At 43.9% G+C, this 21,306-nt stretch overlaps 1 protein-coding gene across 12 annotated transcripts in view; it reads left to right on the forward strand.

Moving 5' to 3' along the window:
- clasp1a (cytoplasmic linker associated protein 1a) overlaps window positions 1-16,715 on the forward strand; it is a 103,334-nt gene extending 86,619 nt beyond the window's left edge. For 6 of the 12 annotated variants that reach the window (XM_065013529.1, XM_065013531.1, XM_065013539.1 and 3 more), the window contains 12 exons: window positions 647-790; window positions 1,554-1,643; window positions 6,595-6,741; window positions 6,957-7,063; window positions 7,891-8,029; window positions 8,323-8,572; window positions 8,864-8,923; window positions 9,127-9,317; window positions 9,606-9,734; window positions 9,904-10,110; window positions 10,283-10,399; window positions 12,805-16,715. In XM_065013529.1, the coding sequence (XP_064869601.1) occupies window positions 647-790; window positions 1,554-1,643; window positions 6,595-6,741; window positions 6,957-7,063; window positions 7,891-8,029; window positions 8,323-8,572; window positions 8,864-8,923; window positions 9,127-9,317; window positions 9,606-9,734; window positions 9,904-10,110; window positions 10,283-10,399; window positions 12,805-12,891 (1,668 nt within the window). In that variant the 3' untranslated portion in view covers window positions 12,892-16,715. The remainder of the gene's footprint in view (window positions 1-646; window positions 791-1,553; window positions 1,644-6,594; window positions 6,742-6,956; window positions 7,064-7,890; window positions 8,030-8,322; window positions 8,573-8,863; window positions 8,924-9,126; window positions 9,318-9,605; window positions 9,735-9,903; window positions 10,111-10,282; window positions 10,400-12,804) is intronic. The other 6 variants (XM_065013542.1, XM_065013547.1, XM_065013553.1 and 3 more) reach the window with 1 other exon arrangement.
- The last annotated feature ends 4,591 nt before the right edge of the window (window positions 16,716-21,306 follow it).

A 21,306-nucleotide genomic window follows, 5' to 3' on the forward strand; every position in this document is an offset into this window, starting at 1 on the left:
AAACCATGTGTGTATCGTGGAGCTAAACCATGTGTGTATCGTGGAGCTAAACCATGTGTGTATCGTGAAGCTAAACCATGTGTGTGTCGTGGAGCTAAACCATGTGTGTGTCGTGGAGCTAAACCATGTGTGTGTCGTGAAGCTAAACCATGTGTGTATCGTGGAACTAAACCATGTGTGTATCGTGGAACTAAACCATGTGTGTATCGTGGAACTAAACCATGTGTGTATCGTGGAACTAAACCATGTGTGTATCGTGGAGCTAAACCATGTGTGTATCGTGAAGCTAAACCATGTGTGTATCGTGGAACTAAACCATGTGTGTATCGTGGAACTAAACCATGTGTGTATCGTGGAGCTAAACCATGTGTGTATCGTGGAGCTAAACCATGTGTGTATCGTGAAGCTAAACCATGTGTGTATCGTGGAACTAAACCATGTGTGTGTCGTGGAGCTAAACCATGTGTGTGTCGTGGAGCTAAACCATGTGTGTGTCGTGAAGCTAAACCATGTGTGTATCGTGGAACTAAACCATGTGTGTATCGTGGAACTAAACCATGTGTGTATCGTGGAACTAAACCATGTGTGTATCGTGGAACTAAACCATGTGTGTATCGTGAAGCTAAACCATGTGTGTATCACACAGGTGAAGGTAGCCATCCTGAAGTACATAGAGTCACTGGGAAGACAGATGGATCCTACAGACTTTGTCAACTCCAGTGAAACGCGACTGGCTGTATCTCGCATCATTACGTGGACCACAGAACCCAAGAGCTCTGACGTCAGGAAGGTATGTCTCAGTGGGAAGTAGGAACTACTACTTAATGTAGGTATCTGCTGCAATAGGTGCTGTAGTCCCTATGGTCTGCTCTATAAGGACTAGCTGAACCACATGCTGTCCAGGCAGAAAGCCATGCGAATACTGCACTGCTAATAGTACAGCAGCTGGATTAGCCTACTTCCACAAACAAATTCAGCTTGAACTGTTTTTTATCATATATTCACTTGGATTAAGTGTGTTATCATTTGTTGATTAATCTTAAACTCAGAACCCATCCTTTTAGAGGAAATGCATTCAATAGTTTTTCAATGTTATCGATATTAAGATCTAGTTATGTACTGTAGCTGTCCATCTAGTGGGTTTCACCTCCTTTGTTTGTATTTGTTGATGTTCTAAGCGGTTGTCAATGATGCCATGTGCCACCAGGAATGACCTTAGCGAACACCATCTCCCTGTGCTGAGGCAGGACGTTCCAAATTAAGTCCTCAACTAGCTAGTGTTTTAACACAAGGCGTATCTCACGCAGTAGGGTACTAAAAACAGGTAGACTCAAAATGACCTTTGACGGTGGGGGAAATATATATATTTTTAATGCTTTTTATTGTTTTATAATAGAAACAAACTTTATATACCTTAACTGCATCCCACAGGAGGACCCGGCATACAGCTATAACCACGTCTAGGTTTATAGTAGTGTACTACTATAAACATCTGCTTTCCTTTGTCAAAACTACAATACCCATAATTCTACCCCCCTGCCACTGTGCCCCAGACCCTTCATAACTGGGTGGTGGAGGAGCTATCAGGCAGGTCCGGTACTGCAGCCTTACTGGAGGGGCACCTGGAAGAGAGGTGTAAGCAGGTAGTGGCTCATCAACCAATCACTGTCCAATGCCAAGCACGCTCCGCCCGCCGAGCCGCACCGACACCAAACTGCCTCAACGAGTGGGAAACGATCTCAAGTGTGGCCTCTCCCACCTCATCTTTACCCTCTCTGGCCCTTTCTACCGCTCGCTCTAACCTGCAGTAGCTATGCCTTGCGACTTTGATTGTGGATAAATGGACTGGTTTGAGAGTGAAAATACTTTTGTTGGCCAACAAAACACTACTACAACACTAAACCGTATTTATGTAAGGACTGTGAGAATGGATTGTTGCTTAGTGTTTTTGAAGTGAGAGTTCTACCGGCTGATCTCGTTGCTAAATAACAATGTGAAAACTTGACTGCTGTTTTTTCGTCTTCTGTTCTCTGTGCCGAACACATTTGTCTGTTCTGAACCACATTAACACCCTGTCCATATGCATGCTAACATGGTCGTTTGTAGTAGAATGAATCATTTAACATTGTGCTTATTAAGGGAATGTCTCAGTCCTAGTTGGAAGCAATATCTGACCTGCTAGAAGCATGATGTCTCTTACCGCAACATATAATGGACTATATTACAGCAATAGTTGCAAAAACGTGTTTGATAAAGTGACTAACGGTTACTCAGTACTGTTTTAGTCAGCATATAACACTACTCACTGTGTTCCAAGCCTCCCACTGGTAGGGATACCTGACAACAGACGTAGCTCTTAGTGGAGCAAAGGGCTTCCCTGTAGGGCTTCCCTGTAGGAATACATAAATACATAACCCACTATTGACTATTATGTCTGTACCCTACATCCCAAAGGAAGCCCACCTAACACACTGTTTACTGTAACTATCCCCTCTGCTCCCTACTGTATGTACCTATCCCCTCTGCTCCCTACTGTATGTACCTATCCCCTCTGCTCCCTACTGTATGTACCTATCCCCTCTGCTCCCTACTGTATGTACCTATCCCCTCTGTACCTATCCCCTCTGCTCCCTACTGTATGTGTACCTATCCCCTCTGCTCCCCTACTGTATGTACCTATCCCTCTGCCCCTCCTGCCCCTACTGTATGTACCTATCCCCTCTGCTCCCTACTGTATGTACCTATCCCCTCTGCCCCCTACTGTATGTACCTATCCCCTCTGCACCCTACTGTATGTACCTATCCCCTCTGCTCCCTACTGTATGTACCTATCCCCTCTGCCCCCTACTGTATGTACCTATCCCCTCTGCCCCCTACTGTATGTACCTATCCCCTCTGTACCTATCCCCTCTGCCCCTACTGTATGTACCTATCCCCTCTGCCCCTACTGTATGTACCTATCCCCCTACTGTATGTACCTATCCCCTCTGCTCCCTACTGTATGTACTGTATGTACCTATCCCCTCTGCCCCCTACTGTATGTATCCCCTCTGCCCCCCTATCCCCTCTGCTCCCTACTGTATGTACCTATCCCCTCTGCCCCCTACTGCACCCTACTGTATGTACCTATCCCCTCTGCCCCCTACTGTATGTACCTATCCCCTCTGCCCCCTACTGTATGTACCTATGCCCCTCTGCTCCCTACTGTATGTACCTATCCCCTCTGCCCCTACTGTATGTACCTATCCCCTCTGCTCCCTACTGTATGTACCTATCCCCTCTGCTCCCTACTGTATGTACCTATCCCCTCTGCCCCCTACTGTATGTACCTATCCCCTCTGCTCCCTACTGTATGTACCTATCCCCTCTGCTCCCTACTGTATGTACCTATCCCCTCTGCCCCCTACTATCCCCTCTGTATGTACCTATCCCCTCTGCCCCCTACTGTATGTACCTATCCCCTCTGCCCCCTACTGTATGTATCCCCTCTGCCTATCCCCTCTGCTCCCTACTGTATGTACCTATCCCCTCTGCTCCCCTACTGTATGTACCCTACTATCCCCTATCCCCTCTGCACCCTACTGTATGTACCTATCCCCTCTGCTCCCTACTGTATGTACCTATCCCCTCTGCCCCTACCTACTGTATGTATCCCCTCTGCCCCCTATCCCCTCTGCCCCTACTGTATGTACCTATCCCCTCTGCTCCCTACTGCCCCTACTGTATGTACCTATCCCCTCTGCCCCTACTGTATGTACCTATCCCCTCTGCTCCCTACTGTATGTACCTATCCCCTCTGCCCCTACTGTATGTACCTATCCCCTCTGCCCCCTACTGTATGTACCTATCCCCTCTGCTGCCCCCTACTGTATGTACCTATCCCCTCTGCTCCCTACTGTATGTACCTATCCCCTCTGCCCCCTACTGTATGTACCTATCCCCTCTGCCCCTACTGTACCTATCCCCTCTGCCCCCTACTGCCCCCTACTGTACCTATCCCCTCTGCCCCCTACTGTATGTACCTATCCCCTCTGCTGCCCCTACTGTATGTACCTATCCCCCCTCCCTGCTCCCTACTGTATGTACCTATCCCCTCTCCCCTCTGTACCTATCCCCTCTCCCTACTGTATGTACCTATCCCCTCTGCCCCCTACTGTATGTACCTATCCCCTCTGCCCCTACTGTATGTACCTATCCCCTCTGCTCCCTACTGTATGTACCTATCCCCTCTGCCCCCTACTGTATGTACCTATCCCCTCTGCCCCCTACTGTATGTACCTATCCCCTCTGCCCCTACTGTATGTACCTATCCCCTCTGCCCCCTACTGTATGTACCTATCCCCTCTGCCCCTACTGTACTGTATGTACCTATCCCCTCTGCCCCCCCCTACTGTATGTACCTATCCCCTCTGCCCCTACTGTATGTACCTATCCCCTCTGCTCCCTACTGTATGTACCTATCCCCTCTGCCCCTACTGTATGTCCTATCCCCTCTGCCCCACTATTGCTCCCTACTGTATGTCCCTCTGTCCTCTGCTACCCCTACTGTATGTACCTATCCACTCTGCCCCCAGGTATCCCCTCTGCCCCTACTGTATGTACCTATCCCTCTGCCCCTACTATTGACTACTGTATGTCCCTCTGTCCTCTGCCCCCTACTGTATGTACCTATCTCCTCTGCCCCCTACTGTATGTACCTATCCCCTCTGCTCCCTACTGTATGTACCTATCCCCTCTGCTCCCTACTGTATGTACCTATCCCCTCTGCTCCCCCCTACTGTATGTACCTATCCCCTCTACCCCCTACTGTATGTACCTATCCCCTCTGCTCCCTACTGTATGTACCTATCCCCTCTGCTCCCTACTGTATGTACCTATCCCCTCTGTACCTATCCCCCCTACTGTATGTACCTATCCCCTCTGCTCCCCCCTACTGTATGTACCTATCCCCTCTGCCCCCTACTGTATGTACCTTTCCCCTCTGCTCCCTACTGTATGTACCTTTCTATCCCCTCTGCTCCCTACTGTATGTACCTATCCCTCTGCCCCCTACTGTATGTACCTATCCCCTCTGCTCCCCTTACTGTATGTACCTGTCCCCTCCCCCCTACTGTATGTACCTATCCCCTCTGCCCCCTACTGTATGTACCTATCCCCTCTGCCCCCTACTGTATGTACCTATCCCCTCTGCTCCCTACTGTATGTACCTATCCCCTCTTCCCCCCCCTACTGTATGTACCTATCCCCTCTGCTGCCCCCTACTGTATGTACCTATCCCCTCTGCCCCCTACTGTATGTACCTATCCCCTCTGTACCTATCCCCTCTGCTCCCTACTGTATGTACCTGTCCCCTCCGCCCCCTACTGTATGTACCTATCCCCTCTGCCCCCTACTGTATATACATATGCCCCTCTGCTCCCTACTGTATGTACCTGTCCCCTCCGCCCCCTACTGTATGTACCTATCCCTCTGCCCCCTACTGTATGTACCTATCCCCTCTGCCCCCTACTGTATGTACCTATCCCCTCTGCTCCCTACTGTATGTACCTATCCCCTCTGCTACTGTATGTACCTATCCCCCCTACTGTATGTACCTATCCCCTCTGCCCCCTACTGTATGTACCTATCCCCTCTGCTCCCTACTGTATGTACCTATCCCTCTGCCCCCTACTGTATGTACCTTTCCCCTCTGCTCCCTACTGTATGTACCTTTCCCCTCTGCTCCCTACTGTATGTACCTATCCCCTCCCCTCTGCTCCCCCCTACTGTATGTACCTATCCCCTCTGCTCCCTACTGTATGTACCTGTCCCCTCCTGCCCCCTACTGTATGTACCTATCCCCTCTGCCCCCTACTGTATGTACCTATCCCCTCTGCTCCCCTACTGTATGTACCTATCCCTCTGCTCCCTACTGTATGTACCTATCCCCTCTTCCCCCTACTGTATGTACCTATCCCCTCTATCCCCTCTGCCCCTACTGTATGTACCTATCCCCTCTGCCCCCTACTGTATGTACCTATCCCCTCTGCTCTTTACTGTATGTACCTGTCCCCTCCGCCCCCTACTGTATGTACCTATCCCCTCTGCCCCCTACTGTACTGTATATACCTATCCCCTCTGCTCCTTACTGTATGTGCCCCCTGTCCCCTCCGCCCCCTACTGTATGTACCTATCCCCTCTGCCCCTACTGTATGTACCTATCCCCTCTGCTCCCTACTGTATGTACCTATCCCCTCTGCTCCCTACTGTATGTACCTATCCCCTCTGCACCCTACTGTATGTACCTATCCCCTCTGCCCCCCAGGTAGTCCGTAACCCCACTATTGACTACTGTATGTCCCTCTGTCCTCTGCCCCCTACTGTATGTACCAATATTATCCCCTCTGTCCTCCCCCTACTGTATGTATCCCTCTGCCCCCTACTGTATGTCTATCCCCTCTGCCCCCTACTGTATGTACCTATCCCCCCTCTGCTCCCTACTATATGTACCTATCCCCTCTGCTCCCTACTGTATGTACCTATCCCCTCTGCCCCCCAGGTAGTCCATAACCCCACTATTGACTACTGTATGTCCCTCTGTCCTCTGCCCCCCAGGCGGCCCAGGTGGTGCTGATTTCTCTGTTTGAGCTGAACACCCCGGAGTTCACCATGCTGCTGGGAGCCCTGCCCAAGACCTTCCAGGACGGAGCCACCAAGCTGCTCCACAACCACCTCAAGAACTCCAGCAACACCAGCAGCGTGGTAAAGAATACAACCAGGAATTTAAGATGTGTTTTACACTAGCAGCCATGTCAATTTTAGTGGGGTGATTTGAAAGATAGAGCTTTTGAACCTATTTCTGAGGTAGACTAGTTAATTCACTTGTATGCGATCCAATGGTTTCATTCCATTTGGTCATGATCTTCGATATTAACTTTTGTAAGTTATGAACTTGTTTTTCTCTTTCTATTTCTCAGAGTTCTCCCAGCAACACTATTGGGCGGACCCCACCCCGCCACACCCCCAGCCGGACCAGCCCCCTCACCTCTCCGACCAACTGCTCCCATGGTGGGCTGTCTCCGAGGTACGTACCTCCCTTTTCTCTGACCTTTGTCTACAGGGATAGTGTCATTGTGTCTCCTAATGCATGGCTAAACCACGGAGCGCTGGTTGATGGCTTGTTCTTCTTCACCATGCATTCTAATACTCTTCCCTTGTTAATGCATGCCTACCTCTAACCTCAACTCAGATCAGACTAGTTTCTTTTTCTCTTTTTTCCTCCCTCTGCTGCACTCTTCCCTTCTTCTTTCTCTCTTTTTCCTTCTTTCTCTCTTCTCTGTGTGTGTGATCCCTTTGTGTTGTTGCCCCCACCTTGCCCCGTTCTCTCCCTCCTCCCTCTGTCCGTCCTTCCCTCGTGGCCGTGCTGTGCTGTGGCCACAGTCGGTTGTGGGGTGGGTGTTGGAGTGGCGATGGGCTGTCTAAGCACCCCCCTCCCCCTCATCCTCCTCCGCCTCCCTCCACCCCCTCTGGCCCCGCCCTCAGGGTCCTCCGCAGAGCGTACTCTCCCAGGTAACACTCCTAGGGGGCGGGGCCCCAGGAGGGGCGGGACTGGAAGTCCTACCAATTTCGCTCGACCCAATAGGGATTCCTTGCTTCAAGTCTCATGTTACATTATGGCATCCAGTCTTCTCTGGATAGTTATCTCTCCCTTGTTAGTTATAGCATCACGCCAATCATCGATGGTCAGAGCTGCATCCAAAATACATATTTTACCTACAGCAATGAATTTGAGCCCTTGCATGGTATAAGACTAATACAACTAGTCTCTTCGTATGAGTATTTGTCTCTGTGTTTGTTTTTGTCCTTACCACCCTGTATATAACCCCTCACCCCTGTCGTCCTCTGTCTCAGTATGTTGGAGTATGACACAGAGAACATGAACTCTGATGAGATATACAGCTCCCTGCGAGGGGTCACAGAGGCCATCCAGAGTTTCAGCTATCGCAGCCAGGAGGACCTCAACGAACCAAGAGGGAAGAGGGACGATGCTGTGAGTCATTACCTCAGCTCTGGAAATTAAACTGACTGACTGACTGATGTTGGGGAAGGAAAGGGACATCAACGAGAAGCACATTACAAAATAGCTCATTATTAAATCAAGAGTAGGATTTAGGCTAATCTGTTGCTTCCTGTTTCTTCCTCCCTGGTTATCATAGCCATTTTCACATGCATGAGTAACAATCAATCACACTAATCTATAAAACTCTTTTTACATCAAAACTTGTCATCTGTAAGACCTCAAAACTGACTACAACTATGTTTCTTTTCTTTCTCTCTCTTCAGGTGGGGCGTGAAGGTGTGGCGTCCTCCCCAGGCTCGGATGCCCGTTTGGGGCTGGATGTGGTGGAGGGTGGGCGTACGGCCTTGGATAACAAGACCTCCCTCCTCAACACTCCGTCTCCCCGCTCCTTCTCCGGGCCGCGGGCCAGGGAGTTCGCCCCCTACGGCTATGGGGACACCATCACCTCATCCTACGACAAGAGTGCCCTAAAGGAGGCCGTGTTCGACGATGACGTGGAACAGTTCAGAGACTGTGAGTCACCTTTGACCTCTGCTTGGCCCTTAACCCTGTGACGCCACCTCCATGTTGACCAACTCTGATCCATCCTGTATTGTCATGACATGTGTGGCTTCTTCAGGTTTTGGCAGCACAAAGGAAGAATAGGTTTAGCTCATTCTAGTGTTACATGGTGGCTGATGAAAAACATTGGGAATAGGATAGCCCTCTATGTGCAGTGAATAGTGAGTCTGCTGGCTATAGTCAGTCCTCCTCCCTCCTGATTGTCTACCTTCCTCCTCTCCCCCTCCCTCCCTCCCACTGCAGGCCGTCGGCAGGGCGGCAGTGGTGAGAACAAGATGGTGCTGCCTAAGGGCTTTGCTCCGGGTAAAGACTCACTACTCTGACTGTTTTTTCTTCTTTTCTTTCTAAAGTGTTTCATTGCTGTTTCCATTGCCATCCATTTCAATGTCTTGAGTGATTTCCTGTCACTTTTGCTGTGTTCATGGGGATACTAGCTCGCTAAGTATGCCTGATGGGGTGTATGGGCCATACCACTCACCCAGTGCTCCCCTCTGTCCTCTCCTCAGGTTCCCAGGACCACTCAGACCTTGTGGCAGATCTTCTGAAGGAGCTGTCCAATCACAACGAGCGTGTGGATGAGCGTAAGGGGGCCTTGGTGGAGCTGCTGAAGATCACACGAGAGGACAGCCTGGCCGTGTGGGACGAACACTTCAAGACCATCCTCCTACTGCTCCTGGAGACACTGGGGGATAAAGACGTAGGGATCCTATACTCCTGCAGCTCTGATTATGCAGATCACTGCTATTTCAAAGGTTTTACTTGCAGTGATTGTGTCAAACACATGCATACAGAATAACTAGACCGCAGCTGTACTACCAAATAGCTTGTTTATTAAGCTGCTAACTTGAAAGCCTTGCTACGGGTTAAAGGTTTTGGTTTGGCTGTGGGTGTGTGTGGTGGGCATGCATGGCTCCAGGAAGGCTGTACAGTATGTGTATATTTGGAGGTTTAATGGACACTCATTCTTCCTCTTCCCTCCATACAGCACACCATCCGGGCCCTGGCTCTGCGGGTACTGAAGGAGATCCTGAGAAACCAACCGGCCCGCTTCAAGAACTATGCTGAACTCACCATCATGAAGACCCTGGAGGCACACAAAGACTCCCACAAGGAGGTACAATTCCTTTTATTCTTTACATTATTGCTCTACAGCCATTTACTCAATAGGCATCTGAAAAAGCAAGGCTTTTTCCCCCCATGCCTCGGTACTAGGACCTGTCCTGTTCTCTCTGTACACACCATATACAAAGGCATTATGAGTGATCTCTTCCCTCTCTGTCTAGGTGGTGCGGGCAGCGGAGGAGGCTGCCTCCACCCTAGCCGGCTCCATCCACCCAGAGCAGTGTATCAAGGTGCTGTGTCCCATCGTCCAGACGGCTGACTACCCCATCAACCTGGCTGCCATCAAGATGCAGACCAAGGTGATCGAACGCATTACCAAGGAGTCCCTCCACCAGCTGCTGCCTGACATCATACCAGGACTACTGCAGGTGAGAATCTGGTCCTGTTTGGCATTATGAGTGTTTGGTAAGAGTGTACTGTATGTGTGTGTGTTCACTGATTTCCGCTTGTGAATGTGTGTGTGCGCACTCTTGTTTCTCTGTCTGTATTTCCTTCTGGCAGCCAGTCCATTAATACTGATCGTCGTAAATCTGTTCCCAGGGCTATGACAACACGGAGAGTAGTGTTCGCAAGGCCAGTGTGTTCTGTCTGGTGGCCATCTACTCCGTGATTGGAGAAGAGCTCAAACCACACCTGCAGCTACTCACAGGCAGCAAGGTACACTTCCCACCACTGTCATGTTCTCAATCAGCATCTCAAAGTCCTGACTGACAGACAGACAGACACACCACACACCAGTGTTAATTTTGGCAGCTATTTTAGATTTAGGTTTTGTCTTAGTCACATTTGAGTAATTTCATCATTCTTAGTTTGTTATTATCAGTCGAGTAAAACTGGATCATTTTAGTCATATTTTAGTCAATGCATTTTCCATTAAATAATTCTAATTTACCTCTAATTTACCTGTGCATATTCAGCCTTATCCAACTAGGCCTACTACCTCATACCCTGCAATTAGGTGGCAAAATTGCTATTGTGGCATAGCCACGATTAACAATACTACAAAGCCTTGATTACAGGTTAAACAATTTACAGCTCAGATTTTCTCCCCAGCATAACCATTGGAATGGGGGAGAATCTAAGATATCTTTTTATTTAACATTTATTTAACTAGGCAAGTCAGTTAAGAACAAATTCTTATTTTCAATGATGGCCTAGGAACAGTGGGTCAACTGCCTTGTTCAGGGGCAGAACGACAGATTTTTACCATGTCAGCTCGGGGATTCAATCTTGCATACTTTCAGTTACTAGTCCAACGCGCTAACCACTAGGCTACCTTCCGCCCCATATATACACTACCATTCAAAAGTTTGGGGTCACTTAGAAATGTCCTTGGTTTTGAAAGAAAAACACTTTTTTTGTCCATTTAAAATAACATAAAATTGATCAGAAATACAGTGTAGACATTGTTCATATTTTTGTCAATTGGACGACGCTTTGCGTTCTTCCACATGTGTCGTGTGGAAGGAAATTTGCAACACAAACGTATTTATTTATTTATTTTAGGCCTATATTTATTTTGTTTGTAACTATAGTTTAAGTGTTTTCTATTTACCTTTTTTAGATTTTATACATTCATATTTTATATTTTGTTACATGCTTAATTGAAAATGTGCACAAAGGTTCTAAATAAAAGGATAAATAATCAAATATGAGTAAGTACCTTTTATTTGTTGAGTATAATTCAAAACGTAATAATAAATATGTGGTCATTTTATATTTGAATTTATAGAAAATGTGCTATATCGTGATATCATTATCTGGATATGAAATGACCTATATCTGGATATGAGATTTTGGCTATATCGCCCAGCCGTAGTGTTACTTGCCTCGAAGCGAACATAGAAGTAATTTAGCTCGTCTGGTATGCTCGTGTCACTGGACAGCTCTGTTGTGTAATAGTTTGCAAGCCCTGCCACATCTGACGAGCGTCGGAGCCGGTGTAGTACGATTCGATCTTAGTCCTGTATTGATGCTTTGCCTGTTTGATGGTTCGTCTGAGTGCGTTGCGGGATTTCTTATAAGCTTCCGGGTTAGAGTCCCGCTCCTTGAAAGCAGCAGATCTACCCTTTAGCTCATTGCGGATGTTGCCTGTAATCCATGACTTCTAGTTGGGATGTTTAGTCCAAGTCCTTAGCTTAGTGATGAGCTTTGAGGGTGCTATGGTGTTGAACTCTGAGCTGTACTCAATGAACAGCATTCTCACGTAGGTGTTCCTTTTGTCCAGGTGTGAAAGGGCAGTGTAGAGTGCAATAGAGATTTCTGTGGGGACGACATCATCAATGCACTTATTGATGAAGCCAGTGACGGATGTGATGTACTCCTCAATGCCATCGGAAGAATCCCAGAACATATTACAGTCTGTGCTTGCAAAACAGTCCTGTAGCTTAGCATCTGCTTCATCTGACCACTTTTTTATTGACCGAGTCACTGGTGCTTCCTGCTTTAATTTTTGCTTGTAAGCGGGAATCAGGAGGATAGAATTATGGTCAGATTTGCCAACCGGAGGGCGAGGGAGAGCTTTGTTCGCATCTCTGTGTGTGGAGTAAAGGTGGTCTTGAGTTTTTTCCCCTCTGGTTGCAGATTTAACATGCTGGTAGAAATGAGGTATAACAGATTTAAGTTTCCCTGCATTAAAGTCCCTGGCCACTAGGAGCGCTGCCTCTAGATTAGCATTTTCCTGTTTGCTTATGGCGGTATACAGCTCATTGAGTGCAGTCTTAGTGCCAGCTTTGGTCTGTAGTTCGCCTCTGGTTTCGACTAGTTTGCTCTATGGTGTGTTGTTGAGAGGGTCATTTTTGCCCCACGTTCCATCTGCGGGGGCCCGTGTCCTTGGGTTGCATAAGGACTGGAGTTTGTCAGGGTTGTACTCATTAGGGAACACTGTAGTAAAACGTTGTGCAAAAGAAACATTTAATTAGTGTTTAATTACTAATTAAATTCCTGGTATTGGAATTTCAGTTTACTTCCGAATTGACAGTGCCATTATTATTTCTCTTACCACTTCTCCTTGCTCCACCATGATAATAACTATGTTTTAACATATAATATTCTTCTTGCAGATGAAGCTGCTGAACTTGTACATCAAGAGGGCCCAGACGACCAACAGCAACAGCAGCAGTTCCTCGGATGTATCCTCACACAGCTAGCTGTAGGAGGGATCTGCCTGTCTGTACTTTGCATCTGAATTAGGGAATATGGTGTGTGTCCTAAATGGCATCCTATTCCCTATATAGGCCACTATGTTTGGGCTCTGGTCAAAAGTAGTGCACTATAGTGAATATTATGTCATTTGGGACACAGTCATACAGTACCAGTCAAAAGTTTGGACACACCTACTCATTCAATGGTTTGTCTTTATTTGTACTATTTTCTATATTATAGAATAATAGTGAAGACATCAAAACTATGCAATAACACATATGGAATCATGTAGTAACCAAAAAAGTGTTAAACAAATCAAAATTAATTTTAGATTGTTCAAAGTAGACACCTTTTGCCTTGATGACAGCTTTGTACACTCTTGGTATTTTCTCAACCAGCTTCATAAAGAATGCTTTTCCAACAGTCTTGAAGGAGTTCCCACATGCTGAGCACTTGTGGGATGCTTTTCCTTCACTCTGTGGTCCAACTCATCCCAAACCATCTCAATTGGGTTGAGGTCATGTGAATGTGGAGGCCAGGTCAAGTTCTTGAAATTTTCCACATTGACTGACCATCATGTCTTAAAGTAAGGATGTACTGTCGTTTCTTTGATGATTATATTTGAGCCCATAATATGGGCTTGGTCTTTTAGCAAATAGGGCTATCTTCTGTATACCAACCCTACCTTGTCACAACACAACTGATTGGCACAAACGCATTATAAAGGAAAGAAATTCCAGAAATGAACTTTTAACAAGGCACACCTGTTAATTGAAATGCATTCCACCTCATGAAGCTGGTTGAGAGAATGCCAATTGTGTGCAAAGTTGTCAAGGCAAAGGGTGGCTACTTTGAACAATCTCAAATATAAAGTATGTTTTTTGGTTACTACATGATTCCATGTGTTATTTCATAGATTTTATGTATTCACTATTATTATAAAATGTAGAAAATACTAAAAATAAAGAAAAACCCTTGAATGAGTAGGTGTGTCCAAACTTTTGACTGGTACCGTAGTTGTGCCTCTTCCAGATCTCTCCATTCCTGAGATTCTCTCTCCTTCACCACGATGGATTCCTCCAGATGACCCTCTGCTTCAATCACAACTTCTGCTCCCGGCCTTTTCTTTATTTTCTCTCCAGTGAACTTGTCCTTTCATTTGTCATCGAATTTCTTTCTCCCGTTTTGTCAATTTTTTAAATTGTTTATATATATGTGAGGTCTGGGTATAGGGTGGTTTAACGCTTTTTAAATTCTCTATAAGAACGAATGGGGGTCAAGCTACTGTACATCTACGGCAACACTATTTCACTGACATTTTTCATAATGTAACTTTGGATGCTTATTTGGTTGAGCATTCAAAAAGTAACAGGAGGGGAAAGGCGAAACCAGGAGTTATGATCTGGTCCAATAACAATGATATGGTCTAATAGCAAATAATGCCCTGAAATTGATTCAGAAAAAAAGAAAAAAACATCCCTTTAAAATGCAGTTGTAGTTGGACGAATGAATTCCTTCACATTTAACAAGGAAGGCCAATTGAGGTCGGAATACCTCTTTCCCATGGGGACCACATGGCATTCAGTTTGTGATAAACTAAGAATCATATGGCTGGCCCAGTGATGATACAAAGCCCTGATATAAACCAGGTTGAAGACTTGTGTTTGGGAACATTGAAAACCAAATATGGCAGCAATTGAAATTAGTAGAATGAGTAGTAATCTCACGTTTTTCTTTATAAACTGAGGGATGATGTTATGAAATCCTATAAAAAGTGTTAGAAGAAATGTTTGAACATTTTAAGTTAGCCAATTATGAAGCCTCACTTCAGGTAGGCAAACGTTATGTTTTATTATTATCTATTCGTTTGTGAGAAATTACGGCGGAAACATTGTCAGAGACCAATTTGCAGCTAATAGCTTGGTTCTAACCTGAGAAATAAATACTGTATTAAATAAAAATACAGTAAAATACATTTGATCAAATCTACATTTTTTTCAACACAAAATGATCACTTGAATGTAAAGCTGTTCAAAATGTTTTAACTTTTTTTTTGTGAAATAAGGATGGAGAGAAAGATGCAACTGTGTTTCTGTCTTACTCATAATAAATTATGGTTGAGGTTAACTCCATTTGGATTTGTCAAATAAAGAACATTATTTAGGGAAGAAAAGACAATAATACATAAAAATGTAAAACAAATCCCTGAATCAATCAAGTGAAATTTAATGGATCCCTCCCAACTCCTAAAATTAGAATGAGTGTTCTCAACCTATTCAATGACCATGTTGCTAATGATGTCAGACACTGAATGAATGGGCCATTATCAGTCATGACAACAAACAAACCAGTGTCACATTTATTTATTCCCCCCCTTTTTCCACCTGTGTAGCCAGATTATGGCATTTAACTTGTTAACTATGATGCTGCTTATAACGTGTACTTGTCTGATGAGTAAAAACCCTACACTTGTAGATAATGCGAAAGTCACATGCTCGGTTTTGGAAGGAGATCAGTGCATTCATTGAGACAGAATCTAAAGAAACTACAGGCTGGTTTCCCGGATACAGATTCATTCTAGTCCTGGATTAGAAACTATTCTCAATACAGAATATCAATTGAAAGTGTGTTTATAATCTTAATCTGTGTCCAGGAAACCGGCCCTACCAGGCCTTATGTTCATTTTCCTAAATAATGTTTGGATCACTTGTACTGTTGAAAGGAGAGGATGGATGTACATACAGAAGTTCTCAGATCTTAAAAATGTGAAACCATTACCCCATGAACTACACTCAACAGGCTTGCAAACAGATACAATCATATTCACTATGATGATGCAAATATAAGTTGTTTATAATAATACAGTATTACACACACCTTCCCTTCACCTAACTACAGCTTCTGCAATAAAGAAAATACCATGATGAGCAAACTAAGTATTTTGTACATAAGTTTTGATCAATCACCGCTTCGCAACTTTCATGAAATGAAATAAAAAGGTTGGCTGTCTCACTTTGTTGCTCGTTAGCGAATTAGCTTGCATGTTTTTGGGCACACATCCAATTTGTGCTGCCTTAAATCGATGGGTCCTGTTTTGGCTGTTGAAGTGCACTTGTAACCTCATCAGTTTGGTCAGCCTTTACAACAATTAAGTTATTATTTTGGTAGGAGAGGAAGACACCTGGCCGTAATCCACTCACTGAGTTCTGTAAATGGACCAAAACGTAACAGTCTCTGTCTGCCCTAGACAATTATGTACACTGTACAGGGCATAACCGGCTCAAAATGCCAAGCAGACATGCACTGTAAAAGCATCCTAGTTCTCCTTTAGTAAAGTGCTACATAATTGGGCATGTGGCTTTATAAGGTACGCTGTGTGTGTGCCTTGGTACTTAAGTACAGTATCTGGCAACGATTCCCATCTGCTTAACAGTTTCAAATCGCAAAAGAAATGTTTTTGTTTTCAAATGGGGCCCCATCATCCTTTTACAAGTATGTTAATTGTATTTTATTGTGTGTAAGGGAGAAGCCAGTCATTGTGACACAGACATAAAGTACTGTATTGGCTGATGACTCATGAAGATCTGGCTCATTTACAGTCCACATGACCTACTGATTGATGATGGTATTCCTAGAAATCTGTTCACTATGCATGTTATTATTTGTGTTTGTTTTGTCATGTAAGATTCATATCTGTATTTATATAATTGTTTTATTTAGATTTTCATGACAACTTGTACAGAAGGGTTTCGTTAACATCCACCTGTGATAGATGATTTGCAACAATGTACATTTGTTTGCTCTAGAAATAAACAACCATGAAAGTTGATTCACCTTTTTATAATACACTTTATGTAGGTTGGTCTTTGTATATTTAATTGATCCACTTTGACTCGAGGTATCAGCAGCATTGTTTACAGTTGGATTGCTCAGTCTCCCATTCATTTACAGAGTTGAGTGCCGAGGTGTGCTTAGTTCTTCCGTCTAAATATTAACCAGCCGTGTTAGCCACATGTTTTTGTTACATGAAGATAGATCTGACTGTGCTTGTCATTAGGAAAACATTTTTTTGATTTTAGGCTACCACTACCAACGGGGCAGGGGAGGTGGGTCAGTGATTGTATCCCAAATGGCACCCTATTCCCTCCATAGTGCACTACTTTTGACCACAGCCATATGGGCCCGGGTCAAAAGTAGTGCTCTATATTGGGAATAGGGTGCCATTTGGGATACAAACGGTAAGTTCCAGTCTGCTTCTCAAAGGTCATGTAAGGTATCCTAATAAAGTGAAAGTAATGTCATAGCGGGTATATAAGCCTGTAGCAGGGTGCTGGCCAGCACATGTCTGAGAGAGCTAGCAGACCTACCTGTGGAAGTGACAGATAAGGGTGCCATATCCTATTCCCATTCTCTGTTTCTGGGGATACCATAGACGCTGCACTGGAAAACATGTTGTTTTGGCACAACCAGCCCAAGCACTACCATCAGCATTCAACTGCAAGTTATATTCGGTAAGTGGACATCTCCAATCAGGAAACATTTGTATTTTTAGGAGATGTTTTTATCATCAGAAAAGTTTCATGCAATAGAGAAAAACGTGACTTTTTTTCTTAAATGCTTTATTTTATGGGGACTGAAATCAACAATAATTGTTTATTAGTGCACTAAGGCCATGACACCCTCGACTTTTTAAACTTGTTTTACCCATTTCACCGTTATCACACTTGAGAATAAATATAATGTACACATCATATGCCTAAATAATTTTGTGCAATGCATCATACAAGTTTTTTTTGTTTTTTACCTACTTTTGCACCTTGGCCAAGAGGTGCTGATGAGATCCATCTCTGGCTGACCATACAGAAGCATCTGACTTATTTGTGATTTGATAAATCTTCTAATGATCAACCACAACTCTCCCTCCCCTCTTTTTCGGCTCTCTCGAGATATTTTGTCACCTTTTGTGAAACACGATGAGGAATGACACGCCACAGATAATGGTGCCAAACGGTCTCCTTTTCAATATGTTCTCTGTGCAGCAACCTCGCCCGCTGTAAAACAGCAGGATGAAACACTGACTTATCTAAACCAAGGTAGCTATCTTTCTTTATTACTAAATGCACATGTTGTTGGATGGGATTGAAGAACTCATGTCATTGAGTGTAGGCCCACTCAGAAGAACATTCTCCCTCAGCACAGATAAAATGTGGAATAAACATCCCTCTTAAACAATTCAACTGCATCACGCACAACTTCAAGCTCATCTTTAGGCAAAGGAAGTTAATGTATTGCTCATATTCTCTCTCTTGTATATGTTTATATGATATTACTATTCCACAGAAGCACTTGCTTGCTAGGATGGATATTGTAACAGTAAAGATTTGCAGTTTACAATTGGCAGGCTCAACCATAATGTGGTTGAAAACCTTTGGGGGGTACTGCAAGGGCTCTCTAGAGGCACCACCTGACTTTTAAAGTAAAAAAAAAGAAAAGGTGTTGAATTGAATACATTCCTATTCCTACACTGCCCCTTTATATGATTAATTTATTTCACATTTTTCCATTTTAATCAAGTTTGTTTTAATGTTTTAAAATGTTTATTTTTTATTTATTTTTTATTTTATTTCACCTTTATTTAACCAGGTAGGCTAGTTGAGAACAAGCTCTCATTTGCAACTGCGACCTGGCCAAGATAAAGCATAGCAGTGTGAACAGACTGCAAATGTAGGTCAGTCCTAAGAAATTCGTATGGTTAACAGAAAACTAGTGTTTAAAGGTAGGTTAAATGTATTTTTGACTTTGATGTATCCTATTCTCTGACCTTTTTTTCTTTATCTGTTTAAGGATCCTCCATTTCCTGAAACTGTCAACACACAGGTGACTCCTCAATCCTGTTCTTTCCACTTCAGGGTTTGGGAAGGTGCCATCTTTGAAGACTTGGTAGTAATCATCCAACTTCTCCCCTTCTGAACTTAGACACCACTACACACACCACTCAGTTCAGCTTACCCTACAACACACCAGCTTCATCACACAACACATCACTTACCTTCTAGTTGTGTTATTTGCTCTTTTTGCACATGTTCATCTTACGTACAATTCTGCTTTCTGGGACAATTCTGCTTTCTGGAACTTGTAAAAACTTTACATCTTTTTACATTGTTGAAATGTAAATCAAGAGTGTTTTATCTTATAGCAGGAAATTAGGACAATCCTTTGTTTATATCTTCAGTAAGACACGTTTTGTTTGTTGGAAAGGAAACCTTGTTTAACTTTTTTTTTCATTATTTGAAAAATAACAAGTGGTATATTGAAGATGCCATTTGGTTTATGAATAACACCCATTAGTACAACTCAAGTTGCCACTGTTTGTACATTATGTTGCAGGTTGTTATAATATGTTGGATCTATGTTTGTTTGTCTATGTGAATTCAATTATGGGAGTCAAGAGTTTGAATTTCACTGGTAATAGATAAAGGTATGTCAATCAAATGACTTTCTTTAAAACAAAGGCTGATATGCATATGCAAAAATGAAGTCATTTGATTGCATTTAGACATGTCTAAATACACAGCTTCATCCACTTGAAAGTTCCGTGTCGTCAGGCTGTCAGGAAAGGACCGTCAGATTTCGGTTGTGCTCAATGAAGCAATCTAACAACACTAGAATGGAACAGGTGGCACTTGGACAAACATATGACATGTTGGTCTGTCTATGGCCTTGGGCTCTGGGCAGTCATGCCTGAGTCTCCGTGTAATAGCCTGAAATGAACGGAAACAGGTTGTTTTTACAGGTTGTTCATTTTACAATTTGTTTTATCATCTTAGTAGGTTTAAAAGTGTGCAATTAACTTAATACTAATGCAACCGCGAGGAGAAACATGAACTGATGTCCTTTTGTATGTGTGGAAACAATAATAAAGTATGTTATCTACTCTGTTGTTACCTGTCCAGACCAGCGTTTTAAACATTCAACGCTGTATGTATGTGCTCTGCAAAAAGTTGTCAGATGGTGACATTTCAAACAGCTACTATTGATTCCTCACTGATGTCTTAATAGCACTCATAGATGTTTTTATCTCACAGCTTCTGTCAACAAATAATTGCGATATCAAGGCAGTTATCTACTTCACAACAATCAGACATAATGGACTCCGATGGCTTTAAAGCCGGAATCCTTCATGGCGAAACATTCATCATCGGACATCATCGCGCGGTGTATTTTTATTTTACCATGCTGCGCGACGCTTCTTAGTTCGGCAACAATAGCAATGGTGGTGGGGCAGCCAGTGGCGCTGTTTCCCCCTTCTGCGGATTCCATCTTTAACGGCAGCATGATCTCCCTTGATATGTTTTTACTCTGTGGGAATCTGTAGGCTGTTCTTTTAAGTGTTACTCGTATGAGCTGAAGCCAAGGGTGATGAAATCCATAGAATTTCCACTCCTTTAATGCTGCCTGACGAAATGATCTGTAAATGGTTCTTCTGGGGGATTGTGTGTAGCTTTTGCACTTTGCCGAACGTCATAGTGATTGGCCACATGCGAGACTGCCTTGCTTAGGCACTGTGCTCTGTACTAATGCTTTGTCCTGCTTGTCCACAGAGCATTGTGCATGTGGTGTTTCACGACTGCCGCCTGCAGTACACAGAACATCAGCAGCTGGAGGAATGAAAATGGAACATACCGGGGACAGGATCCTGGATATAGGTGAGTCTGGTTGCCTGCAGACCAGTGTCGTGTCTTTACTATCATTAAATGAAGACTTTTAGTTTTTATCAAAGATTCTCTGTAATTAGTATTCCGCGATTAAACTGATTAATCATGTAACTGTAATTAACTAGGAAGTCTGGGCACCAAGGAAAATATTCAGATTGCAAAGTTATAATTTCCTAATAACTTTTCAGATATTTTATATCTGATCAATTAGTCTTGAATTAATTAATTATTTACTTTACCTCACGTTAGTCTCATTCCAAACATCGTAAATTGTTGGTTATCTGCACGAACCCAGTCTTCACTATGAGTCATCCATACATCAATTGTCTTAAATAATTTATTTATTAACTAACTAAACAATCACAGAAGTGCACACACAAACAAAGTAAATATGGTTACAGAAATGATAGAGAAATGTGCCCTAGTGGGCTAAACCGGCATCACGGCCAAAAGGGGGAGTGGGGGTCAGCTGAGAAGTCACTACAGTGATAATTATAACAATTGAAATTCGAATCAAATCAAATTTTATTTGTCACATACACATGGTTAGCAGATGTTAATGCGAGTGTAGCGAAATGCTTGTGCTTCTAGTTCCGACAATGCAGTAATAACCAACAAGTAATCTAACTAACAATTCCTAAACTACTGTCTTATACACAGTGTAAGGGGATAAAGAATATGTACATAAGGATATATGAATGAGTG

The sequence above is a fragment of the Oncorhynchus nerka genome, linkage group LG3, assembly GCF_034236695.1.
Source record: "Oncorhynchus nerka isolate Pitt River linkage group LG3, Oner_Uvic_2.0, whole genome shotgun sequence".
Lineage (NCBI taxonomy): Eukaryota > Metazoa > Chordata > Actinopteri > Salmoniformes > Salmonidae > Oncorhynchus > Oncorhynchus nerka.